This window comes from Sphaeramia orbicularis, chromosome 6, assembly GCF_902148855.1.
Source record: "Sphaeramia orbicularis chromosome 6, fSphaOr1.1, whole genome shotgun sequence".
Taxonomy (NCBI): Eukaryota; Metazoa; Chordata; class Actinopteri; order Kurtiformes; family Apogonidae; genus Sphaeramia; species Sphaeramia orbicularis.
The window spans coordinates 4,987,172-5,006,296 of NC_043962.1; the positions used below are offsets into that span (position 1 = coordinate 4,987,172).

The following is a 19,125-nucleotide window of genomic DNA, read 5'->3' on the forward strand; positions in this document are numbered from 1 at the left end:
TTATGACTTTCATTGTTAATGATGCCAAATAAACATGCTTATGGAAATAATGCCATGTATACATGTAGCCAGGTATTTGGAAAAAGCTATATTTTCACACCTTTTTATCTTTCATCCACATAAAACTCCAATTTACATTTGTTACTAAAAGAATGTGACAAAAATGCATTGACGTTGTGTGTGACCTTTGTTTATCCTACCCACCATCTCATGTGTTACTTTACTCTCCTAAAACTGCTGCTTGCATTACAATTTGGCCAAAATTATAACTTTGGCAACTATGGTATGAGGCTAATGTTTTGCTGTTTTGTTCTGGTTCCATCCAGTTTACATCAGTTGGATTTTCACAAACTGGCTGCAACATTTGTAGTGGCAGGTTGTGTTAAATTACAAAGTGAACTATGTTAGAAACTGCGACACCATCACAGTAGGAAATCCAACTACTTTTGCATCAAAAATAAGCAACATGATAATGTGATAAACATGATAAATCTATTTCTAATTAAAGTCAGATTATTAGATTTCACACTTCTATGAGATCTCTGCTCATACTCCAGATGTGACCACAAGAATGAAGTTCCCTTTCATGGGAAATTCAGCTCTGTGTGTAAATATTATGACACGTGCTGCTGTAAAACACTGTGTGACATGTTCCTTATTTGGGCCAAACTGTTGTGGTCAAACTTCACACTGACAAACAGGAGCAAATACATGTTAGTGACAACAACAATGAGCCACATGATGTAGAATTTCCACACTTCCAACTCAGCAGTATTTGACTTATGACGTCTACTGGAGGAAGGATGCACACACCTGTCTCCCTGGGGGCCGGGGAGGGGCCGTGGCCCCTGGGCTCTGGGCCGATCCATGCGTGGGGACGGCGGAGCTCGGCCTGGTATCCTCCTGTCCCGTCCTGAAAAACACCAAGAGCAACTTTAACGTTAAACTGACACAGACCTTGTGAGAGAAGACACTTATCCTCAGGTCCTACTGCTGTTTGTATTTGTTTCATCTTTTTTAAATTCCCATGGTAGTTTTCATGTTGTGCTTTATTATTCTGCAATTTTTTATTTTAAGGTTGTGATAGTTACACAATATTATTAATTTATTACTCTGTATTACTTAGCCACTTTCACTTAGTAATTCTTTATATTTCATTTTTTTCACAAGTCATGGAGTTTCTTTCATGTTGTTCATTATTTTTTTAAAGGTTGTGATGGAGCGACCCCGTCACTGAGTCCGCTGTCTCCCGCTATGAGCGGAGCACACGCGACCCGGCACGCGCACACACATACAGGCAAGCGCACACACACACTCACGTCATTCAGTCTCTCCCCGTCCGTGTTTGCACTCACTCATCAGTTCGCCACTCACACTCTCTTCCCCGTCCAAACTATAGTGCAACCGAGGGTGCACACTCAGCAGCAACAGTTTCAATCACTTACCTGGGTCCGTGTTGTCTTGGCGTTCTGTCATGCCCGCCACGTCATTCAAGGAAAAAGAATGAGGGGTCATTTCCGGGGCAATATTATAGGGGAAATCTTGTGCGGTTTTCACATCATGTGACTTAATAATGTAGTGTTTTTGGTTTTTCTGTATTTTTATTTCAAGGAAGGAGGTATTTGGGTTAGGTAATTACTTGGAAAATCTATTGAATTATGAGGTGTTGTATGTTTATTCCGGTTGTGAATAATTACATTTAAAAACACTGTTAAAAATATGTTTTGTTAAAAAAGTCTTTAATTGACCGGCCCAAAAAGAGGAGCTTGGAGTTTAAAAGGAGGCTGCTGAAGCCCTGGTGGTCAGTCTTCTCTGAGTTGCAGAGCTGGCAACTGTACTGTGTATCGCTTAACCTTTGTGAGATTTTTTGGGGGGGAAATTTTTGGTGAGTTATTGGAGAACTCTGTTCAGATGCGTATTTTTTCTTGTGCTTTGTAAATTTGTAAATAGTGTTTTTTTTTTGTTTTTCCATTTTTGACTTCACTTGTAAATACTGCACTGCACTTTGGGAGGCCGACGGCAAAATAAACCACCACCATCTTTTTGCACTTTCAACTACACCTGTGGTGTTATAATTTTTGAGCAGTGTGGGAAAGAACCCCGCAACAAAGGTCAACTCACTTTATTATCCCTGTAGGGAAATTCAGTCTGCACTTTACCCATCCTAATACACACACAGCACCTAGCATTAGCATTAGCATATTGGCATCATTTAGCTGCCATCGAAAGTGTTCAGGAACTAACTCCAGATCTTCAGCAGCACCGTTGTCAGAGGCATTGACATGACAACTAACATATATGTAACTGTTTTTAATGATTGGGGGAAACCGGACGACCTGGAGGAAAGATGAAATTGTAATTTTTCTCACCTGTTATAAAATGTAGTTATGATGATGATTCCACCCAAATGCACCAATATGACAAATGAAACAATACTTTTGTACACTTTTCACATATATTTCTTTAATTATCATATTGATAATACATTGTCTAGTACATATTGCACAAACTGCTTTTTTTTGTATTGATAATTTCTTTCCTGCTACATTTTATTACACTTGAATGAAGCGACTGTAACACACAATAAATTCCCCTGGGATTAAGTATTAAGTAAGTTTTCTGATTCTGATGATTATCATCCGAACTATTGATTTCTGAAGGCTTAGGTTGGGCTTAATTAATTTAAAACTCTACATTTCCACCTAATTTTGGAGTGTGTTATTACAATATTGCAAACTGTCGATAATTCTTCTAAACTGCACATACATCTGTGGCATTTCAGTGTTTCTATTCTATTATTTTCTTTTTAGTATTTAGTTATTTTTGTGTTCGGTGTTGTGTCACTCCAGTGTTCATTATGATTTAATCATTCTTTACTACATTTCAGTTAATACTCTTAGTTATTCAGTATCATGTAAAACCAGCCAGTCAGTCCGTTACTTCTTCTGTTCTTATCTACATGTTAGCACATGTTAGAAAACGGAGTGTGGCTTTGAACAGTACAAGGATGTCGTCATCTGGTTTTCATGACATTTAATGACTTCCACTGTGGGGTGGTTAAAGAGGGATGTGGATTTGTTTGAAATTGAAATGAATTGGAGACTGCTGAAAAACAGCTGTGTACTTCCAAGTCAGAGAAAAAAAAACAAAAAAAACAAAAAAAAACAAGAAGTTGTCAAAACAAAGAGCTCTGTGACACAATATTTGGATGTGCAAGATAAAGAATAGAACTATTCACAGTGTATCTGCCTGATACATCGAACCACAGGCTGATGCAAAAGGATGCAACTCAAAGGAACAGGTTTAGGAGAACATAGGGCCAAAAAAATCTACTTAACCTTTAGTAACCCCTGGGCCACTGATTTGCTGATTATTACGTCTGAGTTACAGTTTATGGCATGCATTTCTGCAGAATGTTTCTTTTTGAGATATTTTTTTTAATCTAATATCAGTTATTCTTACAGGCCTATTAAACACAACTGACACCGTTTTACACACTCTGCTATAAAATCCTCATTTATCAATTTTCTTTTCTGCATAAATCTGACATTAGATTCAAAAACATGTCAAGAAGAAACATTCTGCAGACATTCATGCCGTAAACTGAAATACAGACATAATGATCAGCAAATGAACAAAGAAAAGAAGTACGAAAATGGCCTGAGGGGTCACTAAGGGTTAATAACTATATTATTACATGGTTTAAATGGGATTTTTCTAACATTTTTGATGTAATATGAAAATTCTGCTTTGACTTATATTTGTCTTATTTCTGATTGTTAGAAAAGTTCCCATTCAGATAAATATTACTGGTACTAGAATTAAATGTGACTTGCAGTGACCAGTACAGTGATTATGAGAACATCACAGTGACCAAAGAGCTTCATATTAAGACTATGACAGTTCCTCATGAGAAACAGTTGAACTTTAGTGTAGAAAGAACCAGGGGAAGGCATCATTGTAAAGAAATGCTCATGGGTAATAATGATGAACATGGATAGCTGGGTATAAAAGCGTTTCTAATAATGTGCAGGGGGTCTGTTACAGTATACAATAGTGTCATGTTCCTGTTTAAAATCAACTCATTTCATCGTTACAATACATTACAACGAAAGACAATGATGTAACTGAGGTTAGTGGAGAATACAGTACTTTCAACTAAAGACGGAAACTCCTTCAGGTCCCGTGCATATCTTCTTTTAGAAATTTATATAGGTCAATATGACAAAGAAAAATAGTGAAAAAAAAAACCAATGACGTACGCAAACAAATTCACTTATATACAAAAGTCCACAACAACTGTGCTGTGTGAAGTAGACAGGAAAGAAATAAATGCACAGGTTCATTAACCTTTTAAGGATTACATTATAACAGGCTGCCTAGATTTCTTTATGCTGTTTTTGCAATAAAAGTGTCAAAAAATTTCTTTTTTTCCCCCCAATTCTTTTGCACATTTTTTCAGGAAGAACTTAACTTTCAATATCTCTCCATTAATTATCATTATTATATGTAATAAATGCTTAAAAGTGTGTGTTGTAGTAAAAATAAAAAAGGGACTTACATTTTTATCGTGTATTATTTAAAAAATATATATATATATAAATGTTCATAATGAAACTTTGAGATTATAGAAATACACTTTCAGCTATTTTCCATGTGTTCAAACATTTTAGTTTGTCTAGATCATTCTGTTTCTATGTTCTTCTTATAATGTTTTAGTTCTTTCTAGTCATTTTTATCCTGTGTGATATCAAATTGTGATGACTCACAGGAAAGGTATAAAAGTCACCACAAAAATAAACCTTTAAGTGTTAAATACATGAAGAATAATCTGGGTTGACTTAATACAGATAGGAACAGTGATTAAAATAAATAATTAAAACTGAAAAAGAAAATTGAACAAAAAAATGAAAAAATTAGGAAAACTAAGCATAAATTGAGTAAAATAATGAAAAATGAAGAAAACTGTACAAAAATTAAGCAAAATAATGAAAAGATGAACAAAACCAAAAAAATTGAATAAAACGAAAAACTTATTATTATTATTAATAATAATGGATTAGATGGATATAGCGCTTTTCTATGAATGCATACTCAAAGCACGTACAGTGGATCCATTATTCATTCACTCACACATTCATACTCTGAAGAAAACTAAACTAAAAAATAAAATACAACTATCAGTGAACTATATATATATATATATATATATATATTTAAAAAAAAGGTAGGAAAAAAAAGGCAAAAAACAGAAAAATTCACTAGTAGAACACTTCAAACCAGAACTATCACTATTGTATACAATTATTTACAAGAATTCAGAGCAAAAACACAGCTAAAATGCTGCTAAAAGTAATAAAAAACTTCCCTCTCTCTCTCTCACCGACTGCACTCCGCTGCCCAAATGCTTTGAAAGTTTGTTTCTATAATCTCATAAAGTTTCGTTCTGAACATTTAAAGTTGTTTTTCATGATAAATGTTTGGCTATAACACACTGTTTTAAGCATTTATTACATATAATGATAATTAATGAGAAGATATTGAAAGTTAAATTCTTCCTTAAAAAAGGTGCAAAAGAATTGGCAAAAAGGACATTTTCTGAAACTTTTATTGTAAAAACAACAAATAAATCTAGTCTTGTTATAATGGTAGTCCTAATAGGGTTAATGAACATGTTTATATGATTCAAAGTGAAAATATGCAGTTCAACCCAGATGGTCCTGTATATTATACTGTGTTTTTGGTCATTATATGAGTATAACTGGTGTAAAAGACATAAAGGTCTAAGCTCTCACCTCTGTCTGGAGACATGGCCATCCTCTTGCTGACAGGGGAACCCGGCCGATCTTTATCTGATGGAAGGTACCTCTTCCTGTTGCCTTTATCACCCTGCTGCTGCAAAATGACAGGATAGATTCCAATGAATCAACCAAGAAAACCAAAGTGCCAAGATACTTCATCCAAGAAACAACGTCCTCCTGCTTTATCATTTGGTCCAAACTAACAGATTCACCACTAGCGAATGTTCTTTTGGATCTAAGTGCAGGTATGTGACAGCCTGGAGTGGAATATACCTCAGCTAAAAGTCAGAATGTATATGTTCTAAATGTCCAAAATAAACTTCTGAAGATAGAGATCTGTTTATTGGAGAAAATCTGACACGAAACCATTGAATTTCATGTAAGAATCAAAGCTGCAGCAGCCATGATCAGACCCTCGCATCAACCACAGTGGAGGAGTTTTACAGTGGACATATGGATGTCTTCAGGCCTGAGCTCTTCCGGTTTACTCCTCAAAGGAGTTAAGCTTCCAGTATCCGGATGAGCGTATTATGCTCACTGTGCTTCATGTTGTAAAAGGTCATATTATTTTTCACAATTTGTATTAGGTCGGAATTCAAAAGTTGTTCATTTTTGCATGATTTTTAAAATTCTGATCCACCCCCTCAAATGCAAAACTGCTAATCACCATAAATCAGTCCATTTCCCAAAGGTCCCAAGATAAAACAAACCACGTGTGAAGTTGCTCAGGTTAAGTCTGTATGAGAAATTTTATGTAGAAAGGCTGCTGGTAACAAAATACAGGTGAAAACTGCACGTTCAAACCTAAATTATGGACTTCCTGTTGGCTCCAGGAGAATCTTTTGTGTATTCGGTCCAGGTACATTTTTGCATTTCCTTACGCAAAGACTTCTTTTTTCCAATATTGTCAGATGTGCAGTTGAACCATTTTGTTACACATCCATGACTGAAAATCAGACAGTAGTTGTAGAGATTTCGCCAACAGTGTAAAGTTTCGTTGTCATTGAGGTAACCATAGGAATGGTCTATGGAGACTTCTCGACTGGACACCAAGGCCAGAAAATGAGTCATGCCGAAAGCCTTGTAGTTTATAATTAATCTGTGGCTTATCATTCCAAACAGAAACCACAGATTCCACTTGTGAGTTCAGCTCAACGCCGGAAGCACGTTCACTGAACCTGATGGAAAGAACAGGACCATCACTGATGACGCAATTTTACACCAGAGTACAATGTACAGTAGAACATCATTGGTGCATCACTGAGCAGTGCTGTTCTGTTGTCTATGGTATGTTATAACTTGAGCTTTTCCAGTAACTTAGTGCCGACCTGTTCTTTTTTTATGGACTGTATATATTAGTTATGAAAAATTGGGGTTGGACAATATCAGCTTGGCTTTTTCCTATTTCATATTGGACGAAATTTTAAATGTCTGTAGCAGCAAAACTATTGGCTGAATTCACGACAAATTGGGCTTATAGACTGCCAGTGACCCAAAATATATGGCGTTACATTTTGGGAAAAGCAGGTCAAAGTCAAAATTTTTCATGAATTTTCAAAATCTTTTTTTCCCCTCCCATTTACTTATAATGGGCAAAATTTCAAATGTCTATAAAAACATCAACTTTGTTTCAATTAACTTCAAAAAAAAAAAAAAAAAAAAACTTCAAACTTGCCGCATGTATAGATGCAATTGATAAGCTCAGCACACACATAGACATGATGACATCAGGTGGATCGATGCCAAAATAAGCTACAATATGTGAAGGGCTGGGTTTGTTGTGCCTGGCACCACTTTCTTTCTTTGGTTGGCTTGTTGCCTTTGATATTCTGGAGTGTTCCATTTAAATGTGTGGTTTCTCTTTGCAATTTGTTCACCTTTGTATTTTGTTCCTACTTATGTTCAAAATAAAGTTCAACACATTTTCTTTCAAACTGCATTCTGTTTTCAAAGCCCTTAAAACGGATTTTTGGGTAGTTTTTGGAGGCTGGAATAAACAAATTATATTTCAATTCATTTCAATGTGGAAAACTGATTTTGTAAAACAAGTAAATCACAAAACAAGCTTGGTCCTGCAACTAATTAATCTCTTACTACGAGGTTCTACTGAACAAGGGAGTCAAAAAGTTCTCAGACAAATCTAATAAAACCTTTATTTTATTTATTTATTTATTCATTCATTCATTCAACAGACCTCAGCCTTGAATTCCTAGGTAAAACTGGTAAATCCAAATTTCATCCCCAGTGGCACAGCGCTCATCTGAGACCTTTTTGACTCTCCTTCGTACTCCTGCGCATCAGCTTTTATTGACATCTTAAACACAGTTCTGCTTCATACTACCAGTGTCACACTAACGCAACTCCTTAAATTCACCTCTGTCCAGTATTTAACACCTGTATAACTGATCTGAGACCTGGTTGTACCTTGTTGAGGAGGGTGAGTTTGATGTCTTTGTGGGAACCTGATCCTCCATAGCTCCCTGGGGGTCCCATGGCGCCTGGTGGGGGGTGTACAGGGTGGCCACCTCTGCTTCCAGGCCCTGATCGGGGCATGGGGTTGCCTCTTTGAGGGGGGCCACCAGCTGGGTCCATCTTCCTACGATCGTCCCTGAACTGTTCGTCTTTCTTTGACAGCCGCTCTGTGATGAGGAAAACGAGTACATTTAAAAATCTGCATCATATAAACACTAAGATTCAATATCTGAAAGAAGATGCGATAACTGGGGAAAATGACAATTTAAGCAATTCAGTGAGACTTGAAAGTAAAATAAACACTTCTACCACGGGGCCCAGCTATGGATAGAGTAAAAAAAAAAAAAAATTCATTGGAATGCAGGAAATGAAGTATGATGCTCAGAGTTTACACCTGACATACCATTATTTTTTATGTTTTGTGCCAAACATGAAGTGATAGTTACAAACAGGTAGTAATTTCACTGAGCTTCCATGTGTTTGACTGTCACTGCCACTAAAGTTGTATATCTGCAATGAATATAATCACTTACACAATACAAATATTCAACAAATTTAGAGATGCACTGATACATTGGCCAAACATCGATACAGTCATGTATTGTCATTTATCTGTCGTGTTCCATTCAAGGTATTTGTCATAAATGTGTGAAAATATGTGTGAATCCGTGTTCAATTGAACATAATGTGATGAAGGACTGAAAGACTGTGATATAGTGACTATTTTAATATTTATGATGAAAAGGTCTTTGTTAAGAGGAGGATAAATACGAACAAAATGAAATAAAGAACCAGAAATGGTGGTATCAGCATCACCTAGTCTATTAGGAACAAAAGAAAAAGAAAAGAAGTAGAAGGAGGTGAAAGGACAAGGAGGAGCAAAGGAGGAGTAAGGAGGAGCAGAAAAAAGAAGAAAAAGGAGTAGGGGGAAGAAAGGAGGGGACGAAGAAGGACAAAAAGAAGCAGGAGGATCAGAAGAAGGAGGAGGATCAGAAGGAGGAGATGAAGGAGGAACAGAAAAAGAAAAAGGAGGAGGAGGAGGAGAAGAAAGAAGAGCAAGAGGAGAAGAACAAGGAGCAGCAGAGGGGGAAGAAGGAGGAGGAGGAGCAGAAGGAGAAGAAGAAGATGGAACAGAAGGAGACAAAGAAGGAGCAGAAAAAAGGAGAAGGAGAAAAAGGAGGAGCAGAAGGAGGAGGAGCAGAAGGAGAAAAAGAAGCAGAAGTAGAAGGAGGAGAAAGAAAAGGAGGAGCAGAAGACGGAGACGATGAAGAAGGAGGAGCAGAAAAACGAAGACAAAGGAGGAGCAGAAGGAGATGAGGAAGGAGGAATAGAAAAAGGAGCAGAATCTATTTAGCTCCTGAGAACAAACTCAGAGCTGAAGTAGTTGAGTAAAGCCATTTGGTTTTTCATGATTTACATGAATTTACCAGCGGTTTTCACAGATCTTTGTTTGCTGTGAGTGCGTGTTGAACCGATGTGGAATGAGTCGTGGGTTTACTGGGTACAAGTTTTATTGCCCCTGGTGTTTTACTAACCCCTGGCCTTATCTCTGCCGTGGGGTGGGCGGTCCCGTGGCGCTCCTCTGTCCTTGCGGGGGTGACTGGGCGTGGGCGAACGAGAGCTGGCGGAGGACACCGGGCTGGCCAGGTCGGCGTACATGTCGTCAGAGTCAGCGCTGCGAACCGAGCTGCTGCTGGACGACGCCGAGGACACCGACGACACACTGCTCACGCTCAGGGATCTGTGCACACAAGACAAGACACATGTCAACACAGCATCACCGAACCAGGCCATAAACATGTCATGAAACAAATACAGTGAATGGACAGACACAAACCCACCAGTGGAACCATCAACCCCATACCTGGATTTCCTGGAGAGTTCCAACAGAAAAGCACAAGAAGACAAGAGAGAAGAGAATGAAAAAACAATTTAGGCAACATTTCACTTATTTAAGAGTGACTTAACAAAGAACGTTTTTTTCTGATTCACGTTTGAAAAGGCTCAAACACAACAGACTCGTTACTTAAACTAGCCGGTGCTGCCGTCGCCTGTGAATGTCCAATTACACCAGCAACTAGGGAGTGTTTGAGCAAGTACCTGGATTTCCTGGATCCGGAACGCGAGCGTGAGAGGGAGTTGGAAGAAGATCTGGACCTGGAGCTTGAACCAGTATAACTGCTTCCACTTCCACTGACACTGCCACTCACAGTCCTCCTGGAAGAGACACAGATACATAGACAGAGAGCAGAGCCTTTAGTTTGACACTCCACACAGATTTAAGATAAAGTAGCTCCGACACAGAAAGTAAACTAACCATCTCATGTTACTAACAACTACGCATGGCACTACAGGCACACTTACACATTTTACACGGAGTTAACCCTTTAACCCCGTGTTTTTCAACCTTGGTGCCAGGACCCCACGTGGGGTAACCTGGAATTCAAATGGGGTCGCCTGAAATTTCTAGTAATTGATGACGCCCCCCCCCCCCCCCAAAAAAAAATCTAATAAAAAATATATGTTGAGTTGCGAGACATTCACAATACATAAAAGACATGACAAACTCTGAATCTGAAGCACTGTGGTACTGGTACTGTTTATCTTTCAAATGTTCATTGTGGTCAGTTTCAGATGCTGCAGCTCTTTCATAATTCACAGTTTGAATTATTGTTTGTTCAATATTAATTGTTAGCCTTGTAAATCCAAGCTGGACTGACTGTACATATCCCAACGTGATATCATGAATTGTGTACAGATAACATGCCACTTTTAACTGGCATGTTATCTGTATGCATTATAAGTTTTCCACGTGTATGTTCACCCCGTGTCAAATACCACACAATTAGCAGGTAGGGGTTAGGGTTAGCGGTTACAGATATGTTAACTGGTGATCTTGGCGTACATTGACACCTGATCAAATGGCACTGAATAACACATGAAAGAATGAAAATGCGTATGTATAGCACGCCAAATGCCATAAGAACTGGCGTGACATACAACGCAATTTCATGAGATCAGTCTGCATATCGTGACCAAGAAAAATAAATTGTCACTTTGTGCAGTAATCTCAATCTGGCTTTTTTGCCTCTGTCCAAAATAATATATATTATATAGCCTAAATGTCATCTAAAATTAACATTTATTTGCAACATAGTATAGCAAACTATTACATGATCAAAAACAAGTTAGTTTTAGCCAAAAAAAAGTCTCCATTTTGAATGTCTGGGGTCACCAGAAATTTGTGATGTTAAAATGGGGTCACGAGCCAAAAAAGGTGGAGACATGATTCCAGGTAAAGGTGCTGCTGTCTGTCCTTATCTATTCAAACTAAATCTCTCGGATGGAAGTAACAGTTTTCGATGGAAATACATTTGAGTCACATGCGAAGTAACAGAAGTAACATTTCGTTATGATTCTTCTCAGGATTCTGATTGGTTGATGGTACTCTATGGTCTCACCACACTGCCATCTACAGGCCTGGCATGCTCCTGACAGTGTAGATATACAGGGCTGTGTAAACCAAGACTTTTGAAAAAGGTCATATGCATAAGGGTTTTTTTTTTTTTTTTTTTTTAAACAGAGGGGGAAATACCCATTTTGAAAAATACCCGTCTACATGTCAAAGCAGAAAGACAGTTTATTTTGATATGTAAAACATTTTTGCATTTTGTGCAGGATTGGTCAGAATTTATCCTGGTATGTGCAAGATGTCTTAGGTTATTTTGTGAAGCCAACATGGGACTGTGGTCAGTAGAGGAAGATGTTGTAAGAGGGCAGGAGTATAAAAGATGAACTTCATTCTGCTCTTTTCAAATACATTTTTTTTGTTTTTCTTTGTTGTTTTTGGCTTTAAATGTTAATATTCAAACTAAAAACACAAACAAACAAGAGGAGTAAATAAAAGTGTGTACCAGTGTAACCAGCAAGCACTACTGTATCCTGTGGTTGCATCTCATTTTAATGATGGAAAACTACCTTTTTTTTTGCATGTTTCTTCATCTTATATCCCCGACTAGTATCACTGACCCATATCATTATATAAAAATGTAAGGGAAGTAGATGACAGAAGTACAAACAGGTGTCTGAACTGGTTTTCCTGGATAGTTTCCAGGGTGTGATCCATCCTGCCCACCCACACACACACAAAAATTTTCACACACCTTTTTTTGTTCTTCCCTGCCCTTTAACTGTTCTTCCTCTCTGGCATAAACATAAACATACCAAACCCAATACTGGACACTTTTTCCTCAAAACCTCCACCCACTCCCTAACCCACACAGAGTCTCTATGGTCTTCCCCCACATGCACAGCTGTGGGATAGACCTGCGCCTCCCCGTCCTACGCAGAAATATATGCAAATGTAACAGTGTAAGGAAACACAGACCTACCTTTCACCGGTGAGTCTGGGTAATAGTGTCGTTCACTGTCAACAGTGAACAGGCAGGTAGGCAGAAACCCACACACCTGAAACTATTCCACATCCAGTTTCCCTTTTTGCCCACACATGTCGTAAAGAATCAGAGGCATACTTTTCATGTGCGCCACACCGTGAAATAACTTACTCGTCAGTACAACCAAACACCATTTACACTAAAGTTTGAACCATTTCTATAATGCAATGAAAACCAAAACCTGTGATCTGGTGCGTTGGTAAAAATTTTTTCTTCAAATTACTTAAATTTGTGGCTTATTTTGTACATTTTACATATTATTTTGTTGATTTCTTTTTCTCTTTTTTTCATTACTTTGGCTGTTTTTTGTTCATTTTGTTGCTTACTTTGTTCTTTTTTACTTATTTTAGTAGATTTTTTTCTTATTTATTCCACATTATTTATTATTTCATAGGTTTTTTTAATTCATTTTTGTTCATTTTATTTATTAATACATATATAAAATCCAGTGTGTCCATCCACTGTCATTGATCCAACTCCATGGGTTTTACTGGTGAATCAATGTTGTAAGAGATGATGGCGTTTCCACAGTAACTACAGAGCCTCTGAATGTCCAAATGGGTCATATCTGATGACCATGAAAAGACAAAAAAAAATTGCATTTTGCACCAATTATTTACATGTATTGATAGGATTAGTGACTCAACAGCTATTAAACATTTTAAATCAGTAGATGCTTTTGCTCACCAGTGCCTTTTGGGGTTTTTATGGGTTAATAACTGCAAACTGGAACCAATAAAAAACATAAACTACATATTTGTGAAACAAGGGCCTGTTAACTTAGGTGAACAAAGCAACATAAGACTAGAATGAACAAAAATGACATCTTTTGAGTACTTTTAATAAAATTAAATTGCAGCCCTCTTCTAGTTGTGTCTCTTATTAACTTATTTTGCATCCATGATGAAGAAATAAAAGCTAAAATTTCAATTCATCAAAACAACCTACAGTAGAATAGATAACATGACAGACTACAACGTCTGCATTTTACCTTTTACAAGTGTTTCCTTTATGCAAACACAATGGGCAATGCCAGTGGTCCTAACAAATGTATTTTTTAAGAGTATCACATCAAATTACTGAGGAAAAGTTATTGTGTTTCCAGACCTAGATAATGTGTAATTAGTTTACTGGAATGAATGGATGATTCTACACAATCTGGCCAAAACAAAAATCCCACACTTTAATATTTCGTGATTTGGTAATTTGTATTAAATTTCATTTAATGTAACTTGAGATCTGCATTTTAAAGAATATACCATGTTTTCTGAGACTGATTCACTACAACCACACAACAATACAGTAAACTTCCATTTTGCCCAAAAATACACACATCTTTTCCTCAAAATCACCACTGTGTATTAAAAAAAATGGATGCTAATTGATTGGTTTTAGGTGGCACACAACTATGAGGCAGTAATTTCAATTTTCTCTCTGAAGTTGCACCTTGTAGCAGCTTTATGAAAACTAGAAGAAAGCATCTCAAATATGTCCAACAGTCATTTGAACTGCTTCGACAGGTTTCCCTCTTATCTGATCTGGAATCATATGTGGATGAACAGTGTACCATAGCTGTTGATGCCAAACACTTTTAACAAGTATTATGGAATGCGTCCACAAACAATCCAAAGTTCACATCTATTGTAGAAATGTGAGTCAAATATGACCTTTGGAACAGTGGCCTATTAAAACATGGATCCAAATGGACCAGATTCGTATTGTAGTATTGTTTGCAGGGACATGACTCACCAGGAGTCTGATATGAAGCACAATGGAGCTGATGAAGTCCAATTTCTTCCATTATCTACATTTAACCCACACTAGTCCACAGGGAGCATGAGGCATGAGTAGAACTTCCCATACAGAAGCAACACTCACCCACTATCAGACAAAACAGTCATTTATGTTTTCATGGGGTTTTGTTTGTTTGTTAGCAAGAAAACTCAAAAAGTTAAGGATGGATTTGGATGAAATTTTCAGGAAATGTTGATACTGGCACAAGGAACAAATAATTAAATTTTGCTGGTGACCGGGGGGGGGGGGGCTGATCTGCCTTGGCGGAGGTCTGCACTCTCCGAGTCTTTTCTAGTTACTCTATTTTTTTTTAAATTGCATCTTCAGTGTTTGATTTTTGTTTAGTTTTGTAAGTTTTATTTCTCTAAACTGATTTTAACAAGTAATAAATTGCTAGAAGGGCCAGCCATCCGGTCTTCCCAGTGTATTCAATTCTGAGAAAACAGTCTGGAGTTGGGCCAGCCGCTGTGAAATATGTACGATTATTCTATACTGACCTATCACAAGTCTGGGGGGCAGGTGTTTCACAATGCGTCATACACACATTCTTTTTGTTGTGAGTCAAAGTCAGTTCCAAGTCAGCAAATCTCTTTACAACTGTTGTTGGTTGTTTACTTGATTCAAAAATAAGGGTTGAATTACAGATTATACCCTGTATTCTCAAGTTTCTCTGACAAAAGCGACAGTAATCACATCTGTCTTATCTGTGATTGGTTTACTCAGCACCTGTTAGTGCCACCTTCATATTTGGATTCAAGCCCCACGATTCCAGACAGATTTCTCTTTGAGAAAGACGGATGGCTGGCCAGGCTAATAAATAGCACGCTTTGCTTTAAATTCTTACTTTGGAAGACAATACAGAACAATAAATAGAAGGACAAACAGATGTAAGAACAGTTTTTACCCAACAACAGTCACAACACTAAAGAAAAACACATCTGATGTGTATGATGTTTTAAAGAGATGAAAGCAAAAACAGATTGCATGCTTGTGTGTGAGTGATGAGTTTCTGCTTGGTTTTTCTTCTTTTTTTTTACCTATTATTTGACTTAAAATCTCTTTATTTTAGCTCCTTTTATTTGTATTTTTAAAGTAGGTTTTATATATGATGTACAGACTGAATGGCACTTTTCATTTGGTTGGACTTGTTACAAGAACAAAAATATTCTATTCTATTATTAGGTTGTTTATATTTAACTGTAAAAATCACAAAATTAATGAACGATAAATACACATGTATATTAATCCTTTGGTATCCTAACCTATATAAATCATGAGGCTTAACAGCATCTTTTTAAACTTTATTAATAGCATCCTTACCATTTAAACATTTATTCTCTCCTGTCAACTAGTTTGATCTTTTGTATATGTTCAGCATTTCTTTGTAGTTTTGTATGTGAGTAAACTACTGTGTTGACCTGTGGGGAATCACGGGTTCTAGATCCTCTGATACAGGTCATTCCTTTACCTTCTTGGTAAATTCCACTGGCATTTTCAGTTAAATAACCTCTCAGCTGGCATGTCTGTTTCTGCACATGAAATCTGACACCATGGCAACATCAACTTGCTGTTTTCACTAGCCTCTTCCTTGACCAAAAATACATAAGTATGCCAAACTGCAGCAGTCAGCTCTGTACAGATTTTTTGTGATGCCCGAGACACACAGACAGAGTCCACTTCTCTTTTATAATATAGATATGCATATTCAGTATAATTTTGTGTGATAGTTTTTATATACAGTCTTTCTTTTTACTCTTCAAGAATCTGCTGATAAACTGATTTTCATTTTTCCTGAAACAGTGACAATAAAGATGTATTCTACTCTACTTTATTCTATGTGAATAACCTGAACAAATATGAACAACCTGAAGTTGTAATGTATATGTTTAAATGATAAACTTGAGGCAGAATATTGTTAAAATTTCAACTAATTTTCCTAAGGAATTTCAGGTTGTTCATGTTACTCAGATTTTTTTAAAGGATAGATTGTAGATATAAATGCTTTCATCATTTAATTTTACTTTTTTCACTCTAAAACATGGTGAAAATTTGTAGTTGTCATGATTTATAAGTTAACATGTTATTATTTTACTGGTCTGACCCATTTCAAATCATATTGGGCTGAATGTGGAACCTGAACTAAAACCAGTTTGACACTCATGCATTATGATGTGTAATAATCTATATTTACATGCAACAGTGGAACACATTACCAATGGAGCTACAAACAATTACGAACTATCACACATTTTTGCACTTGGTGAAAAAACGGCTACGCTCAAACCAAACCCGTAGCCATAATGTAATGTGATGTAAACGTGTTAAGAGTGTGAGTGAGTGAGTGTGAGTGTGTGTGTGTGTGTGTGTGTGTGTGTGTCAGACAGCAGTGGGACAAATAAGAGTGAATGGTTGGATGTGAATGATTTTTTAACATCACTGGAGTTATGAAAATACATCTTACACTGCTTTGTATGTTTCAGTTGGCATCAATGCCTGCTTTTTACTAATGAGAACACCAGCCTTCCCAGGGACGACAGGTGGAAATTAGCACTAGTACTACAACCTGGTGCAATACATCTCTCCTAAACAAAAATAAATTTGTACTGAAAGACAAATATTTTCTGGTTGGAAAACTGAAACTCCGAAGGAACTTGAAGGAGAACACTGGAGCCAAAACAGAGCCTCAGCATTTTGGAAAACCCTGAACTGGACTAACAGTTCCTGACAGAAGGTACCGGTTCAGTTTATCATTAACCTAGTTTTCAGATGTGTTTGGGCCAGGTGATGTCAAAACTGTAGAAAACCCCACTGAAGCATCGGCCTGTGTTTTGATACTGGCTACCTTGATGTAATTAATCATAATGCACAGAACAGGAAGATAAGTTTTTCCTTTTCCTGATTCCCAGCATGAATTAAATTCACTTCGTGTTGTGACAGTTTCCTTGACAGACGATACTGCAGCAGATACGGATCTTTACTAGAACCTCATCCTGAATAGATACTCCAGCTCAGAGCTGTCAAACTCATTTATCAAACTGGTCAGACCAGTAAAATAATAGCATAATAAGTTATACATAATGAGAACTGAAATTTTTCTCTTTGTTTTAGTGCAAAAGTCTGAAATTATGAAAGTTTTTACATTTATAAAATATCCATTCACAAAAACATGAACAATCTGAAATTTCTTAAAGAAAATCAGTGCAGTTTTAACAATATTATGCCTCAAATTATCATTTACACATGTGCATAAGGGATCGGATCTACAAAGGCACAAAACTTTTAGAAACGGGCAGAATATTGTTGAAATCTGGAGTTTTGAACTAAAATGAGTTTGACACACTTGACTGTTGATATCTTCAGTGTAATTTGGTTAAGTAGTACATTGTTAAAATTGCACTTCTCTTCAGACATGTCAGGTTGTTCATGTTTGTTCAGGTTATTCACATTTTTTGTTAAAGGATAATTTGTAAATGTAAATACATTCTTGTAATTTGAATTTTTTTACAATAAAATTAAGAAAAATGAGTAGTTGTCATTATTTATAGGTTATTATGTTATTATTTTACTGGTCTAAACCACATTAGATCATATTTGTCTGAATGTGGAACCTGAACTAAAATGATTTTAACATCCTTGATTGTTAATATTGTCAGTATAATTTTTTTGCACATATTCATCCCATAGACCAGACTGGAACCTTTGGCTGGCTGGCTTTGGCCCACAGGCTGAATGTTTGACACCCCTGCTCTAGCTGGAGACTCTGGAAGGTACGGGAAGGACCGGCTTGTCTCATTTCAACTGTAGATATCATACTCGTCAGTTATCAAACTGATGCTGCGACAACTATTGTGATGCCGTCTTCACTGTTACTGAAACAACTCAAAGTAGAGCAGTGGTTCCCAACCTTTTTTCTCTCCTGACCCCATTTTAACATCACAAACTTCTGGCGACCCCAGACATTCAAAACAGAGACTTTTTTTTGGCTAAAATTAATTTGTTTTTGATCATGTAATAATTTGCTATACTATGTTGCAAATAAACATAATTTTAGACGACATTTAGTCTATATAATGTATATTATTAAGGATGGAGGCAGAAAAGCCAGGTGTAGATTACTGCACCAAGGGAGAATTTTATTTTCCTTGGTCACGATATGTACAGTCAGTCCAGCTTGGATTTACAAGGCTGATAATTAATCCTGAAAAAAACAGTAACTCAAATTATGAAAGAGCTGTAGAATCTGAAACCGACCACAATGAACATTTGAAACATAAACAGTACCACAGTGCTTCAGCTTCAGAGTTCATCAGAGTTCATATGGACTGGGATTGTCTCTGTCAACTCACCATATATTTTCTATTAAGTTGTTGTTTTTTTTTTTTTTTTTTTTTTTTTTTTAATCAATTACTAGAAATTTCAGGCGACCCCATTTGAATTCTAGGCGACCCCATGTGGGGTCTCGACCCCAAGGTTGAAAAACACTGAAGTACAGGGTATTAGACTTACAACTGTAAACATACTGCACCTATGATAAGTATTAACACTCTTGGACTGACTGATTTCTTTAACAAATGAAATACGGGCAATAAAATTTGTGAAAAATT

At 36.8% G+C, this 19,125-nt stretch overlaps 1 protein-coding gene across 1 annotated transcript in view; it reads right to left on the reverse strand.

The window, feature by feature from the left end:
• zc3h18 (zinc finger CCCH-type containing 18) overlaps window positions 1-19,125 on the reverse strand; it is a 56,878-nt gene that overhangs the window by 1,482 nt on the left and 36,271 nt on the right. The window contains 6 exon segments of the mRNA XM_030137330.1: window positions 814-913; window positions 5,796-5,895; window positions 8,226-8,440; window positions 9,809-10,014; window positions 10,138-10,146; window positions 10,374-10,490. Coding sequence (XP_029993190.1) covers window positions 814-913; window positions 5,796-5,895; window positions 8,226-8,440; window positions 9,809-10,014; window positions 10,138-10,146; window positions 10,374-10,490 — 747 coding nt within the window.